This window comes from Oncorhynchus mykiss, chromosome 18 (assembly GCF_013265735.2).
Source record: "Oncorhynchus mykiss isolate Arlee chromosome 18, USDA_OmykA_1.1, whole genome shotgun sequence".
Taxonomy (NCBI): domain Eukaryota; kingdom Metazoa; phylum Chordata; class Actinopteri; order Salmoniformes; family Salmonidae; genus Oncorhynchus; species Oncorhynchus mykiss.
Genome location: NC_048582.1, coordinates 33,535,229 through 33,552,338, shown reverse-complemented (window position 1 = coordinate 33,552,338; position 17,110 = coordinate 33,535,229). Strand labels below are relative to the sequence as shown.

The window sequence follows — 17,110 nt, the reverse complement described above, 5'->3', positions numbered from 1 at the left end:
GTCACAGGTGTCTTGCTGCTGTACCTGGCAGGTTTCTCACTTTTCATAGACACCTGGTTAGTTGAGGTGTAGAGGGTGAAGCTGGGGTCATTTCTAATTTTCGCCTGGTTCCTGATGAATCTCGAGAAGAACGAGAATGGTGGGAATGCTACCCGATAGTCCTCCTTATATTTGGATCCCTGTGCTATCCATTGTTCTTGTAAACTGAATGGAAGTTTCTCTACAATAGGGTTTACCCCCCGAGATGTGTCCAGATAAGCGAGGCCTGGAAGGTACCCTTCTACTTTAGCACACTCCAGTTCGAGAATAATGTCACCTAGTTCTCTTAGTTTGTGATTGTCTTTGTTAGCCAGTTTTGGAAAATCATCCATTTTCTTCAACAGTGCATTCTCGATCACTTCGGGTGTACCATAGCACTCTTCTAGTCGTTGCCAGACCATGTTAAGCCCTGCTGCTGCGTTGAAAATATGGACAGATCTAATTGTGTTTGCTTGCTCAGACGACTCTGCCCCTAGCCACTTGGTAATTCGATCTAACTCTTCCCTGGCTGATAAATTCAAGTCTCTGGTCGCATTGAGAAAGGATGCTTTCCATGCCCAATAATTTTCAGGGCGATCATCAAACTTCAGGAGTCCGGAACTCACCATCTCACGACGTAGGAGGTACTTGATGAGGTCTGGTGCCACTTGTGACTCAGGGAAGTTTTGTGTGTGTGACTGGAAGTGGGCTTGCTTTCCATTTCCACCATGCTGCTGTTCATTTCTTTTGAACGGAGAGTCTCTGCTCATGTTCTGTTGTTTGCTACTTACTGGATTATGGCATGTAGCTGGGTCAACACTAAGCTCTTGTTTCTCCACTTCAAATGGAAGTTCAGCAAAGTAGGGCCTAGCATGTTGTTGCACATACTCACATGTATGTTGGACTGGACTTAAGGGCTGTGTCCCTGTGTCTAGTTCTTTGCGAAGCTCTCTGCGTTCTGATCCTACAGATTCTTCAAAGGCTGCAGCTTCAGCCAACGCAGCAGCAGCTGCTCTCTCACCTTGGAGAACATTTAAAGTTGCCTCGAGGTCAGCTTTTTGCTTCATCACAGAAGCTTCCTTCTCAGCGTAGGAGAATTGTGCACGTGCTGCGTCTGCCTTGGCGCGTGCTTTGATGGCTGCAGAACTCGCCGTTGAGGATCTGCTTGACTGTTTTGATGACCTTGATCTTGTAGATTGAGACTATTATTGAGATATTCAATGTCCATTTTTTATTTACCCATCTACCAATAGTTGCCCTTTGCGAGGCGTTGGAAAACTTCCTGGTCTTTGTGGTTGAATCTGTGTTTGAAAATCACTCCTTCACTGAGGGTCTTTATAGATAATTGTATGTGTGGGGTACAGAGATGAGGTAGTCATTCAAAAATCATTTTAAACACTATTATTGCACACAGAGTGAGTTCATGCAACGTGCCACTTATTAAACTCATTTTTAATCCTGAATTTATTTAGGCATGCCAATAATAAAGGGGTTGAATGCTTAACTTATTGACAAAAGACATTTCAGCTTTTAATTTTTTTACATTTACATTACACATTATTACATTTGTTTTAAAAAATGTAAAAGGACAGAGGAGAAGAGGAAAAATGCAGCTACCTGCTCCTCTGGATCGGTGAAACAGGGAGAGATATTTACAACACACGGACACTAACCGAGGCTGAATCAAAGGTACTGAAAATATACTACGAAGACCAATACGATTTTCGCTAGGTACAATTTCCATGAGAAAGTACAGGGAGATAGCGAGTCATTTGAACAGTTTGTGACAGAGCTGCGTCTGCTTGTGAAAGACTGTGATTATGCAAACACGGATGAGATGGTGTTAAGGGTTGCGTCTACCTAATCTGGTATCGGGATAAAGTGTAATTCAGAGTCATCAATTTTCTTACAAGTATTTATTTAACTCAAGCAATAAATGGCAAATGCGGATTTCGTATATACGGGCTCTCTGTCACACCTCGCAGGGCAAACAGAGAACTGGCCAACACCCTAAAGGTATCTTCTTTAACACGCTGATAGAAATTTGGTCAAACAGAGTTTCCCTGCATTAAAGTCCCAGGATACTATGAGCGCCACCTCTGGGTGAGCGTTTTCTTTTTTGTTTATTGTGGAATACAGCTCATTCAATGCTGTCTTAGTGCCCGCCTCTGACTGTGGTGGTATGTAAACAGCTACAAAGAATAGAGATGAAAAACCCTTTGAACTCCAATGCTATCAATGTAAACTCTATTGTCAAAAGATCCTGACGGAGCACTCCTTCTCTCTCTTCTACCTGGCTCCAGGTAAGGGTAAAGAGCATGCCTAACTGCACAACTACCGGTCCAATTGGTAGGCAGGTTAGGTCACAGCTTCATACCTCCACACTCTAAGCCTTCTCATCTCCCTCATTGTCTCGTCGGTTGTAACATTCTCTGTCCTATTGCATGTTCTTACTTCCCCTACGTCCCATCTGTGTGTTATGTAGCGAGCCATACAATACTAATATCCTCCTGTAACTGTGAAAAGGGGAAAGTCTGGATGTAATCGGCACCTGGGGACACATATCACAGATCAATGCAACTGTCATTGTTCAGCTCCCTGCCCTCTTGAACAGTTTTACCATACAGGCCATTCCCCTGGGTGTATCAATTCCATCAAATGGAAAGGGAATGGTTATGAACTGAGGTTTTGCTGAGACGCAGGCCTAACATTGTTATTTCGCTACTGATCTGGCTTTATACTGAATCCATTCTAACCATAGGTTAGAATCCCCATAACCAGTTTCCACCTCAATTACTTCCTTAAGATCTTTCATCTGCACTTCTACCCAGAATGGCACTAGGTTAAACCTTTAATTTCACTACACTCCATCTTCTTCCATACTGGGTATGTGGATTTATGTTGCCCTCTCTGAGATATGACCTGTGTCTACAAACTACACAGGGACTTGCACAGATATCTTCCATAATGGCTCATAGTCCTAGACTGCCAAGGAGTCAGAGACCCCATTTGGTCTACATAGAACTCCACTGAGACATCCTTCCCAATCTCACTCTCCCTTCCTTACTATTCAGTTCCAGTGACCTGTTAAGATGCAATGGTAATATCAAATTCCGCTCATCTAGCACGAGTCAAGTTACCCTCTTTGGCCTTCTCGGGGTTCATGGTGTATCAGGAATATGGCTCCCACGATCAGACAGCTCAGGACGGCCAGCACACCTGTAAAGCCCCGTCCTTTCCCGGAAAACATATCAGCAGCCAGAGGCCAGACACACTTCCACTTCTACGAACAAACACAGGGATGAAATGACGGGGTTAAAGAGTTTGTTAGAGAGATTACCCCCGGATCCTGTTGACTCCAGTTCTCCTCTCTAACACTGTGATTGTTCGACAGTGTCAATGTGTCCTACCACTTTGCAGTGCGATATGAATGCAGGTACCTCTTTCAGCTATTCTCACAGGAGTACTTGGTATGGCCCCTCCCAACGGGCTTCCCGTCTATTCTCCTCAGGGACTGGATTGAGTGAATCACCTTCTCCTGTAATTCACCTGTAATGCATAACATCTTGGACATACAGGTTTGGTTAACAAACAGTTTCTAATTTGTTCTATCTGATTATATATTTACCTTCTATGCCTATTTGTTAGCTAGAATATATATATATTTTTTGTTAATTATCCAATAGGCCCCATCCTATCCTAGACCACAACTTACCCATCCCCCTTTTGATACCTGGCTCTGCCCAAGTAACAACCTTGCCTACTCTAAACAACTCAAACCCGCAGAGAACTGGCCAACACCCTAAAGGTATCTTCTTTAATACTCTGACAGAAGTAGTTCCTGCTTCCGAGCCGGACTGTCAGAGTAGAGGTCAAGTGTGGTTTAAACTTACTCAACCTATCGTTGATTGTTGGCGCACGAGTTGGTCCCAGCCCCTAGGCGCTCCAGTTGATAGGTGTAGCTGTTTCTGGGCAGTTCTAACAAAAGACAGTCTGTTTTCGCAACACTATGCTCTGTATGTGTCCCCCATAACTCATGATAACTGCCTACACCCAAGGCCATTTTCCGCTAATGTTACTTCTAACACACACACACACCTACACCCTCATGATAGGCCAAGCATAATTTCAACCCTCACAATGGTCAGGGACCGTTATTGTATTTGGAATACACTCACTGCGAGTGAGAGAGAAACTTTTGAATGTTGGGTCTGAGGTAACGCTGGACAAAGCTATCGACATAGCCAGATCTCACAAGCTAGCACAGGCTCAGATGAAAACCATTTCCCGCCGCAGCACGAGCGCATCATGTGAACAAGCAGTGCAGTCAGGCAAACATCAAAGCACACCTGCGGTGCACAGAGAGCGTGTTTTAGAACGGAGGGAGACGTAACTCCAAAACAGAGCAACACAGACTCAAAACATGTGGATATTGTGGATACAAAGTGCACGGCGAACAAGGAAATTGCCCAGCTAACAACAGTGTACTAAATGTGGAAAATGGAATCACTTTGCAAAAGTGTGCAGAGCTTACCGTGGAAAAACAGTACACACAGTGAGTGAAGATGAAATGTCAATCAAAGAGTCAAACGCTGATGAACTGTTTATTGATTCAGTGACACAGAAAAGTCAAATATCAGAGACAGAGCAAGCCTTTGCTGACATTGAGATAGGAACACAAAGCACAAAGCTAAAGTTCAAACTAGACACTGGTGCACAAGTAAACATTATTCCTCTGAATAAGTACAGCAGCTTGACATCTGAGTGCGAGCTACAGCCCACCACGCGCAGACTGACTGGTTACAGCTCCCAGTAAAAGGCACATGCACTTTCAAATGCAAATACAAGGAAAAGTGACATGATGTTAGACGTTTATGTTGTTGACACTAGAGCACCTGCAGTGCTAGATCTTAAAGCATGTTTAGACATGGACCTCATCAAGCTAGTTTTATCAGTGACAGCACCAGTAGAGACAGACAATTTACTGGAGGAGTTTGCTGATGTTTTTACAGGAATAGGATTATTCCCAGGAGAATGTACCATTCACCTTGAACCAGACGCAACCCCTGTGGTCTACCCACGAGAAAGATTCCCCTTGCTCTCCGTGCCCGTCTGAAGAAAGAGTTGGAGAGCATGGAGCAATCTGACATAGTCAGCAAGGTTACAAAACCGACTGACTGGATAAATGTGTTAGTGGAGAAACCACTCACAGGCAAGCTCCGAGTATGTCTCGACCCAAGAGACTTGAACAAGGCTATCAAACGCCCCCATTATCCTTTACCGACACTAGATGGCATCACATACAAGCTAGCGGGAGCACACTACTTCAGTGTCATGGACGCTAGATCAGGCTACTGGGCTATCAAACTCACAGAAGAGTCATCTAAGCTCAACATTCAACACACCATTTGGACACTACAGGTTCTGTCGCCTACCTTTTAGGATTATCTCAGCCCAAGACGAGTTTCAGCGAAAGATTGACGAAGTGTACAAAGGCATCGACGGAGTTGTGGCAATTGTGGACGACATCCTTGTCTATGGTCGAACCAAAGAGGAGCACGACCGATGGAATCAAGCCAGATCCACAGAAGATCTCAGCCATAAAAGAAATGGAGCCACCAAAGAACCGTGCAGAGCTGGAAACAGTGCTTGGCATGGTCAACTACTTAGCCAAGTTCGCACCCAGCCTCTCCAACGCTAATGGACCCCTGCGTCAACTGCTAAAGCAGTCCAGTGAGTTCCTCTGGGACAAGCAACACGACATTGCTTTCCAGAATGTGAAAGACTTGATCACGAGAGGACCAGGACCAGTCCTGGCCTACTACGACCCCGTCGAAGTATGGACTAGGTGCAGTGCTACTGCAAGAAGGAAAGCCCAACGGCTACGCTTCCATATCTCTCACAGACTGTGAAATCAACTGCGTTCAAATCGAAAAGGAGCTCTACGCCATTCTGTTCGGATGTAAACGTTTCCATCAGTACATATATGGACGACAAGTCATTGTGGAATCCGACCACAAGCCCCTTGAGTCAATCGTGAGGAAACCACTAGTCGCTGCCCCGCCAATGCTACAGAGAATGATCCTTCAACTACAAAAATACGACTTCACAATCACTCACCGTCCAGGCAAAAGACATCCCTGTCGCAGACACACTCTCCAGGAAGTTTCTTACCTATAAGGACAGCAGCCTCAGTGAAGGCATGGACATGCAAGTGCACACTTTGTACAGCAACTGACCAGTTAGTGACACAAAACTGAAGGAGATCCAAGCAGAAACAGAAAAGGACTCGTAACTCACACAGCTGAGGAAAGTCATACAGGATGGATGGCCTGAGGAGAGGAGAAAATGCCCTCAGAGCGTCTCAGAATTCTGGAACCATCGTGATGAACTATCACAGAGCAAGGAATCATTTTCAAAGGAGAGAAAATCATTATTCCTTCCAGTCTCAGAGAAGAGATTTTGACAAAGATCCATGCTGGACACATGGGCATGGAAAAGTGCAAACAGAGAGCACGGGACATTTTGTTTTGGCCCGGAATGTGCAAACAAATAGAGGACATTGTTGGTAAATGTGCCATATGGCTTGAACGACACCCCTCAAACACCAAAGAGCCAATGTTATCTCATTGTATCCCAGACCGACCCTGGCAGGTCGTGGCAACCGATCTGTTCACCTGGAACAACGAGAACTACATCGTAACAGTGGACTACTACAGCAGATACTTCAAACTCAACAAGCTTCACAGCACCACATCTGCAGCTGTGATTGAAGCTGAAAGCAGCCTTTGCCAGGCATGGCATTGTAGATACTTTAATATCTGACAATGGGCCCTGTTACAAATCCAATGAGTTTGAATCCTTCACAAAAGCATGGGAGTTCACACATGTCACCTCAAGCCCGCATTACCCTCAAAGTAATGGCCTTGCTGAAAAATCTGTGCAGATTGCTAAATCACTCATGGACAAAGCAAAAGCAGACAAGAGACCCCTACCTCAGTCTCCTTGAATACCGCAACACTCCAGTTGACAACTTTATATCACCAGCCCAACTGTTGATGAGCCGCGTACTTCGCTCAATCCTTCCAAGTACCAACCAGCAGCTGCAACCTGAGGTCGTCAGCTACAAGGAAATGCATGAAAAACATGCACAGAGACAACAACAAAAGCGATACTACGACAAGTCAGCTAGACCACTGCCACCACTGATCGACGGAGAGTCAGTTAGAATCCAGGAGCATGGCCTCTGGAAGCCAGCAGTCGTCATCCAGCCAGCTGACACTGAACTTTCATATCACATCCGCACCACAGAAGGAGCGGTGTACCGCCGCAATCGTCATCACCTACTGAACACAAAAGAACAACACACTGATGAGATTAACTGTTCCCCTGAAAGAGAACTTGATGGACTAAACACACACAGCACAACATACACCATGCTTACCTGCAACACCACAAGAACAGTTGACTGACACAGAAGCATGCTCAGCATCATATCGCACAAGGTCAGGAAGAGAGGTCAAGCCAAGAGCTGTCCTAGACCTGTGAAATGTCAAAGGGTGTAGGCGGATCGCTGCCCTAAAAGAGTTCCAGACTGTAAACTTGTTATTGAACGTTCACTTGAAATGCTTTGGTATTGTATTTGTTTGAAATGTTAAGATGTTATTTCTACAGTGAAAGCTGAGTTGCTGAGAATCCCTTGTTTGAAAAGTAACAGTATGTTGGATTATTGTTTCAGAGTCTGTTGATTCAGTTGGTGTAGTATGCAATATAAATGGTTACTTACCGTGAGTTCAAACTACAGAGCATGTATTCAAAAGAAACCCTTAGAATACGTAAAACATGTTTATTTTGTTTTAAAAGAAGGGGGATGTAATATTCATATGTGTAAACATACTGAATTGTAATTGGATGCATTTTACCGCCATGTCATACTGTGCTATGATTGGTTAAGGCCACCCAAACGGTTAGGTCACAGGCAGTTTGATCCTGGTTGGCGATACGTGAACATGCCAGTTATAGCTAGCTAATAAAGAGCTACGTTAAGAAATATCCTGTAGTACTGCATTTTATTATTTTCTACAAAGTGTGCAAAACAAGACACCCTCGAATCTATCTTTGAAGAACATCCAGTCTAATTTCTGATTGCCATATAATTTTAACTGTGCTGTTTCACAAAGGTTCTGAATCTGTAAACATTTTACGGACACAGTATATTTGACATTAGTTATCTTGTTGTTTTTAGTCCCAACACTTCATCTCCACTCAACCCCTCCTATCTATCTCTGAACACCATCCATTTTCCATATCTTTTTCAACTGTGCTGTGATGTTTCACAAAAGTTCTGAACCTTTCTATTCTCATGGTTTCTACAGATTGTAAATGAAAGATACATTTTTTGCTAAAAGTATCATTATATTATTGATCAATTGACGATGACTTTTCAAATCACCCAGCAGTGCTATTTGCAGAGTTAGCTCCAGGTAAATGTTGCAATGAATCCACAATATTAATTATTAACTTAAAAATTACATTTGAAATCAACCAAACTTAAAACCCTAGGCTTATCTTACAAATATTTTCCCTGTATTTTACAAATGTTCCATCCCTAGAATAAATTACTTTTCTCCAGGGTAACCCGGTATTTCCCTCCAAAACCATTTTATTCTAAAGCATATCAGGCATATACAGTGCATTCCAAAAGTATTCTGACCCCTTGACTTTTTCCACATTTTGTTACGTTACATCCTTATTCTAAAATGGATTAATTCGTTTTTTCCTCCTCATCAATCTACACACAATAACCCATAATGACAAATTCAAAACAGGTTTATAGACATTTTTGCAAATGTACTAAAGATAAAAAACGGAAAAATCGTATTTACATACGTTTTCAGACCCTTCACTCAGTACTTTGTTGATGTACCTTTGGCAATGATTACAGCCTGGAGTCTTCTTGGGTATGACGCTACAGGCTTGGCACACCAGTATTTGGGGAGTTTCACCCATTCTTCTCTTCAGATCCTCTCAAGCTCTGTCATGTTGGATGGGGTGCATCGCTGCTCAGCTATTTTCAGATATCTCTTATCAGATATCAGATATATCTTCGATCGTGTCTAAGTCCGGGCTCTGACTGGGCCACTCAAGGACATTCAGAGACTTGTCGCGAAGCCACTCCTGCGTTGTCTTGGCTGTGTCGCAATGGTTGTTGTCCTGTTGTAAGGTGAACCTTCGCCCCAGTCTGAGGTATGAGAGGTCTGGAGCAGGTTTTCATCAAAGATCTATCTGTACTTTGCTCTGTTCATCTTTCCCTCGATCCTGACTAGTCTCCCAGTCCCTGTCACTGAAAAACATCCCAACAGCATGGTCCTGCCACCACTATGCTTCACCGTAGGGATGGTATTGGCTAAGTGATGAGTGGTGCAGGGTTTCCTCCAGACGTGACGCTTGGCATTAAGGCCCAAGAGTTCAGTCTTGGTTTTGTCAGACCAGAGAATCTTGTTTCTCATGGTCTGAGAGTTCTTTATTGGCCTTTTGGCAAACTCCAAGTGTGCTGTCGTGCCTTTTACTGTGGAGTGGCTTCCGTCTGGCCACTCTACCATAAAGGCCTGATTTGTGGAGTGCTGCAGAGATGGTTGTCCTTCTGGAAGGTTCTCCCAACTCCACAGAGGAACTCTAAAGCTCTGTCAGAGTGACCATCGGATTGTTGATCACCTCCCTGACCAAGGCCCTTCTCCCCTGATTGCTCAGTTTGGCCGAGTGGCCAGCTCTAGGAAAAGTCTTGGTGGTTCCAAACTTCTTCCATTTAAGAATGATGGAGGCCACTGTTCTTGGGATCCTTCAATACTGCAGAAATGTTTTGGTACCCTTCCCCGAATCTGTGCCTCGACGCAATCATGTTTCAGAGCTTTACGGACAATTCCTTCAACCTTATAGCTTTGTTTTTGCTCTGACATGCACTGTCAAATGTGGGACCTTATAGACAGGTGTGTGCCTTTACAAATCATGTCCTATCAATTGAATTTACCACAGGTGGACTCCAATCAAGTTATAGAAATATCTCAAGGATGATCATTGGAAACAGGATGCACCTTAGCTCAATTTCGCGTCTAATAAGCAAAGGGTCTGGATACTTATGTAAATAAGGAATTTATGTGTTTTTTTTATATATATATTTGCAAACATTTTTAAAAACCTGTTTTCGCTTTCTCATTATGGGGTATTGTGTAGATTGAAAAAACATGTAATCCATTTTAGAATAAGGCTGTAACGTAACAAAATGTGGAAAAAGTGAAAGGGTCTGAATACTTTCCGAATGCACTGTACATCATTTTTGAATAGGATTAGGCCTACACGATGAGATGATACATGTATTGTGGACTGCACTCCTAGAAACCAGATTACAGTTTAACAGTTACATTTAAGGTCATGCTGTTCATTTAAATAATTTACCAGTTTCTCTTAGTTATTTATTCCTGGAAAAGGGATTGGGTTTGGGCAGGAAATATTGGTAAATCTTGGTAACCCGGTTCCCTCTATTCAACCCTAGCCTATATTGTCTATTTTAGTTGAACGCTGGGTTGAATTGAAAGAATAGCTGTTAATGACCTCACAAATACTATATAGGCCTAGTATCATTGATGATATTTGACTTAGAAAAGTTAGTTACATTTAATTTGCTCTGATAAACTACCCTTTGGAATGACTTCAATTCTATTTATTTATTTCTTTATTTGACCTTTATTTAACTAGGCAAGTCAGTTAAGATCAAATTCTTATTTACAATGACGGCCTACGAAAAATGGGTTAACCATCTTGCAGTGAATCTATTTAGTTATGAGATCTCTCAATAATCTCTCTTAAAATAGCACATTGGTAGTAGTCAGTGACAAATATCAGATTCCAAGTCACAATACACTGACAAATTACATTGAAACAACGTTGATTCAGCCCAATGGGGAGTCTGTAGTTTAAAATCATTAATAAAATCCATTCTTATTTTTACATGACTGAATCCTTTATGTTATTGGTGTTATTTGGTTTCCATGGACCAACTTGTACCAGACAATTGTCTATAGTCCTGCTGTCATGGCCAATGTTCCCTGTAGCCTTGAGACCGCTACGCAGCAGCTCCCCAGGGACTGCCGCATTTAAATATCAGCCCACAGAGAGAAGCATGAGATTGAACTCAATTTTCTAAAGCATTGGTCACCAACCGGTCGATCACAATCGATTGGTCGATCTCCCAGGCATTTCTAGTCGATCGCCAAACATTTCTGTAAAAAAAACAACGATAAAGCCTTGTGTTCCTATTCTATTGTATTCGTCTCGGGCTGTTGATGGTAGGTGCACCCGTTTCAGCTGCTCAGCGCGCCGGAATGCGAACTGTTGCCATTTTTAAGCGTTTCGTGTGTTTAAAGCTACAAACTCTGCTTTCCCGGCGGCCCCAGAGAACAAATCAAGTGCATACTTTGTTAACCGCTCGCCAATCTTTTTTTAAATGTATTTATTTTTTTACCGCTCGCCAATCGGATGGCTCAGATTACAGTGTCCGCAGTTAACGTAGCAGGCATACAATAAAGCTATAGCAAATTTGATACTGTGAGATTTCAAACCATTTAAAACCATGACTAGAGAGAGACAGACTGTCTTTTGGGGTATTGAATATCAATTCATATTTCACGTTCTCTGTTTATAGGAGTAACAACATTAATTTGTGCATGAGGCAGAAAGAATGCGTTGCGACTCGAGTTTCGCCATCAAGTGAAGGGAGACTGTCCGTTTTTGGTCAGTGTCAGTTGAAGAAAGGGTGAGCGGAGTGATATTGAGAGGCGGACCCTGTCTGCTGCTCTCTTCCTGCGTTGAGACTGACCATCAGATGCAGGCACCGTCAGCCCAGTAAAATAAAGATAAAAAGCGAATTATTTAAAAGCATGCTCACTCAGTTATGCCTCACAAGCAATACAACAACGGATCTATTACTGGAGTAATCAAATAGCCTACCTCAAATTTTTTTATATATATTTTTTTAAATGGCCCGAACAACAATGGGCAAAGCCAATATGCAGTGATGATGTATTGATCCTATAGTTTACTGCACACACCTCATTGCTACGGTACTGTTTTTAATTGGTTAATATTACATAGGCTTACGTTTTTTAAGTCATACAAAAAAACTAATCAGAGTGGTAGATCTCGGCTTGCATTTTGACTCAAAGTGATCTTGACTCAGAAAAGGTTGGTGACCACTGTTCGAGAGTTATTCCTGTTAACACTATCAACGTTTCCCTTTACTGTGGCAATTGTGATCTAATAAATACAATATTAGCCACTTTCAATGCAACATACCCAAACAAAACGAACTACAGTATCCAGGAGATTTTGTTGTAGGCAGAATGCATCGAAAATCAGAGCTGGTGTAGACCTATATGCAAATAGACCATTGCCATTCACTTTGAACTGGAATGTGTTTACAGAATGAGCGGTCGTGAGATTTGCTTGTTTTGAGATCAAAGCGAGAGCTGCATGTAGCAACGTGTGCACATTTTGTTCATATCCTTTGCTAGTTAGTGAGACATTATTTGCCCAGTTATAGATAATCTGTAGTCAGCAATAGGAGACTGATTACTTCCTGCAAGAGCGCAAAACGTGTACATTTCTAGAAGTCTTTGAAAAGCGAGTCATTTAGAGCTTTTTTTGTCTTAAAGTGGCAGTGTTGTATTTTGAGACAGGCTTGAATAAACTACGTAGCAAATAGGCAGATGGTAGCATAATGTGTCTGATTCTCTGTAATAATGGTATGAGAATAATAATGCATTTTATTCTGTAAAGTGGTTTCTTGCATCAAACAACACAACAGCATTTTCAGAAGCACAAGTGGATGAACAGGTTGCATGTTTTTTCTTTTAAGTCTCATGGAATGTATACATTTGTTGCTACTGTAGGATTAATGATATAACAGCTATTTTCGTGTTAAACTATTATGGGATGCATTGTTTTTGGTGGTAGGCCACTCTGGTAGGCCCACATTTTGATTGAATAGCCACAGTAGCCCATATGACCAATGTTAAAACTGTAACTTAAAGCCGGTACAGACTCGGTGTTCACAGTAAACATGCACTGGAAGTTGCAAATCATTTTCACCATGTTCAAGTTTGCTCAGTGCCGGAAAATATTTGAGGGAACATTGCTCATGACTATTTTTCAAAAGGGACCAAGTCTTCACTTCAATGCAGCTTGTTGGATTCTAGTATTTTCCTTTACTGAAGCTTGTAACAACTATTACCTTTTATTGTAAGATTAGATTTAGATTAGATTAGTTTCAATTTTATTGTCATTGAACAAGTACAAGTACACTACAACGAATTGCAGTTGGCATCTGACCAGAAGTGCAAATAAAAGAGTGCAAAAAATGTACAAGTGAAACATTTAAGTACAACGTATGTCATTAAGTGGGATGTATAAATGTGCAATGAAGGCACATTGAAAGTGCAAGGAGACATGCAACTGAAATGTAGTGAGAGCAGCAATGAGGTTACCGAGGTAGACATGTTGATGTACAACTGAAATATGTCCTTAATCAGATGTCAGCAATGTCAGAGTCCAGTAGTACGGTGAAGAGTGCAAAGAGAGTAGTGCAACAAGGTCCCTGAGAGGCAGTACTAAGATGTGGACGGGTGGATATGGCTAGTGCCGTGGCACAGAGTTCATCAGGGTTACAGTAGCTGGAAAGAAACTGTTCTTGAGCCTGCTAGTGTGGTAGTGTAGAGACCTGCACTGCCTGCCTGATGGTAGGAGGGCAAACAGTTTGTAGCATGGATGTGAAGGGACCTGATGATGTCGCGCGCCCTACATAGACACCGCTTGCGCTGGAGGTCTACGACGGCAGGGAGCTAATGGCACCAGTGATGTGCTGGGCGGTTTTCACCACCCGTTGCAGGGCCTTCCGGTCAGCCATGGAGCATCCGCCAACCCACACTGTGGTGCAGTTAGTCAGATTGCTCTCGACCGTGCAGCGGTAAAAGTTCACCAGGATCTCGGGAGACAGGCGGGCCTTCTTCAGCCTCCTCAAAAAGTACAGGTGCTGCTGCGCCTTTTTGACCAGGGTTGAGGTGTTGAGGGTCCAGGAGAGGTCCTCGGAGATGTAGACACCCAGGAATTTGAAGCTGGGCACACACTCCACCTCAGTGCCATCAATGAGAACTGGGGCGTGGCTGCAGCTTTTAGACTTCCTGTAATCCACAATGAGCTCCTTGGTTTTCTTTGCATTGAGGGCCAGGTTGTTGTCAGCGTACCATGCAGCCAGGTGCTTTACCTTCCTGTAGACTGACTCGTCATTGTCACTGATCAGGCCTACCACCGTGGTGTCTTGAGGATGTTGTTGGAACCGTGTGCAGGAACGCAGTCCTATTCTTCTTTAATGTTGTCTTTCCTCCTACTCAAACGCATCGTCATTTGAAAACATATATATATATTTTTATTATTTTTTATTTCCTACTTTTAATGTATTCTTTCTTCGACATATTTCCTCCCTTATCTTCACCTTCCATTTCAATCAATGGCAGTTGCATTTAACCAAGATCACGTTGTGGACATTGAATCAATGACATTTCATTAGATCTCTACAGAGGATGTCAATCAACTTAGTATGAGACTGACATTTCTTTTTAACTTCTTTTGTATGTTTCAATCACCCTGAAAAGACACAGTCATTTCTTAATTCACATAAAGAGATCGACATTAAAAACACAATTGTTTTGTTTTGTTTGTCTGTTTATTAATTGCTGCCAGTAATTTTCCAACAAGGTAATGTTAAATATAGCACAGTTGAAAAGTCTAAACATTAGAAAGCTAACCCATATTTAAACAAAGGTTCTTAACAAAGTACCATTTTCATCAACATTATGTTTTGTCTCTAGTTACGTTGTCATTAAAATAGTGTGATATGTGTGTGTGTGTGTGTGTGTGTGTGTGTGTGTGTCTATTGTCTGTAAGCAGCTCATGTAAACGAGGCACTGTCAGTTTGTCACACTGTGTATGTCTATACTAAGATTGTTTTGGTTAGTGGGATTCACGCCATGACATATATAGGTTGTGCATGTTATTGTATGATTGTGCATTTTCATATAACATGCAATAAATCAGTATATCAGCCCTGTATGAGAGAGAGAATAGGCAGGATGCACAGTGCACCTCCCCTCCAGATGGGGGCAGCATGGGCCATAGCCCCGTTGCACAGGTCAGTGTCACAGCAGTTGTTGTGGTAGGTGAAGTTCAGGCCTGCAGTATGTTTCTCCCCAGACAGACCACATTGGGAGGGAATGGCACAGCTCTTCTCATACAGGACCAGACGCAGGGAGCCTACAGATGGGAGAGAGGGGTAATACCAATAGTACTCAAAACACAGAATGAGTTTAGCACTACTAAGTCAGTTAACCCAGACTTGGAGTTGGATCCATACAGTACAGTATACTTTATTTCACTTCAGTACGTGTAGGCCTATTCGTCAGTGCACTGACTGAAATAGAGGCAAGAGGAGATGACAGTGTAAATGCTAGACTGACAGGCATTGTGACGTATTACTGTCGTCCTAAGAGGCTAAAACAATTGGCCCACCAGGAGCCAGCGGATAGGCCACAACAGCTCTGCATTTAGAAAGGTGTTAAACACAATACATTCAACCACTGCAAATTACTGACCTCCATTGAGTTATGTTACAAAAACTCTTTAACAAGAAAGACACTGTCTGTGTTTTCAGAGCATTCCGTTTCCTCTTATCCTCCTCATATCCTAAGAGGCACACAGAATCCTGTATCCCACCCACTGAGCGCACGGGCTATTTTTTTTTTAGATCATTTCCTGGCATCACAGGAATTAGGGAGCTAACGAGAGATAGTGGTGACAGTTAGCATTTTTAGCTAGTCTTTTGAATACCTAGTAGAAAGGCAAGTCTAGGCAGGCATAGTGGACCATAAAATATCTCCCACACTTAACTCTTCAACTTCAGTTGACACAACACAATTGTAGTGCCACTCAAGTTTGTTATTCAATCCAACGCACAATCAGGGAACATAGGCTTCATTGTATTTGTCATTAACACAATATGTCATGCCACCTCCACCAGAAACCCAATACTGTCCCCAATGCCCACACACGCACACGCATGCAAGAATGTATATACACACACAAACACCCACAGTCTGCACTCACCTCGCGTCCCCACTGCAGTGCTAGCTAGGCAGCGCTGTCCAGCAGGACACTCCTGGGGGAACTTGAGGCAGTCCATGGGAGAGATGGCAGGAAACACACATGTGTAACAACACAGAGGTGCTAAGAAGGAAGGGGACCAACATACATTAAGATTATGTATCAATTATAAGATATACATCATACTAATGGGGGTATAACATACTAATGGGGGTATCATACTAATGGGGGTATAACACTAACATTGTACTTAAGGTGGAGGGAAAAAAGACAACTCAGCACTAGAGGTATTGCTTTTCTTCTGAACTTTTTGGCTGACTGGCTAATGTATCTTATTATCTCCTGCTATCGCGATATGGGTCGAATCTAAAAAGACAATTGTCCTTGTTAAACAAAAATACTTTGTCATATTGAATTGAGTATTCCTAGGCATGATCCTCCTTTTCTTACATACCTGCCAGAGGAAGACAGCACAGGAAAAGAAGAAACAGTTGTGGATGAGACATCGCAGAAGTCCTAGAAGTTGATCCTTTGGCACTTTGGAAGATATTACAAACTCTTCTGTTGTTTTGGTCAACGCCCCTGCCTAATATCTTCAGCCTCGCTCTACTCCCAAATTGAATTTCCCTTGCCTTCCTTCCAAGTCAGTATCAAATCCATCCAACTCTCAGTCTTTCTCTCCCAGTCAACTACATGTATTTTCCTACTGTGATATTTCCCTCTCTGATAACGCAATAAGTGACCAGATGTCAGTTGTATTGTCCTCAAATGGTCAGTTGTAAATTCCCTCAATCTACCTCCCCATGTCTGGTCCTCTTTATTTCTGACCAACCAGACACATTGGGAGTCAAGGTCTCCACCCAAAACTCTCCTAATTGAATTTGGA

At 42.6% G+C, this 17,110-nt stretch overlaps 1 protein-coding gene across 1 annotated transcript; it reads right to left on the bottom strand.

Moving 5' to 3' along the window:
• Nucleotides 1-14,769: 14,769 nt before the first annotated feature.
• On the bottom strand, nt 14,770-17,110 carry LOC110496043 (prostate stem cell antigen). Its single transcript, XM_021571683.2, has 3 exons — nt 16,679-17,110; nt 16,228-16,347; nt 14,770-15,378 (listed from the first exon to the last, which is right to left on the bottom strand). The coding sequence occupies exons 1-3, from the start codon at nt 16,728-16,730 to the stop codon at nt 15,167-15,169; spliced, it is 384 nt and encodes a 127-aa protein (XP_021427358.1). The 5' UTR covers nt 16,731-17,110; the 3' UTR covers nt 14,770-15,166.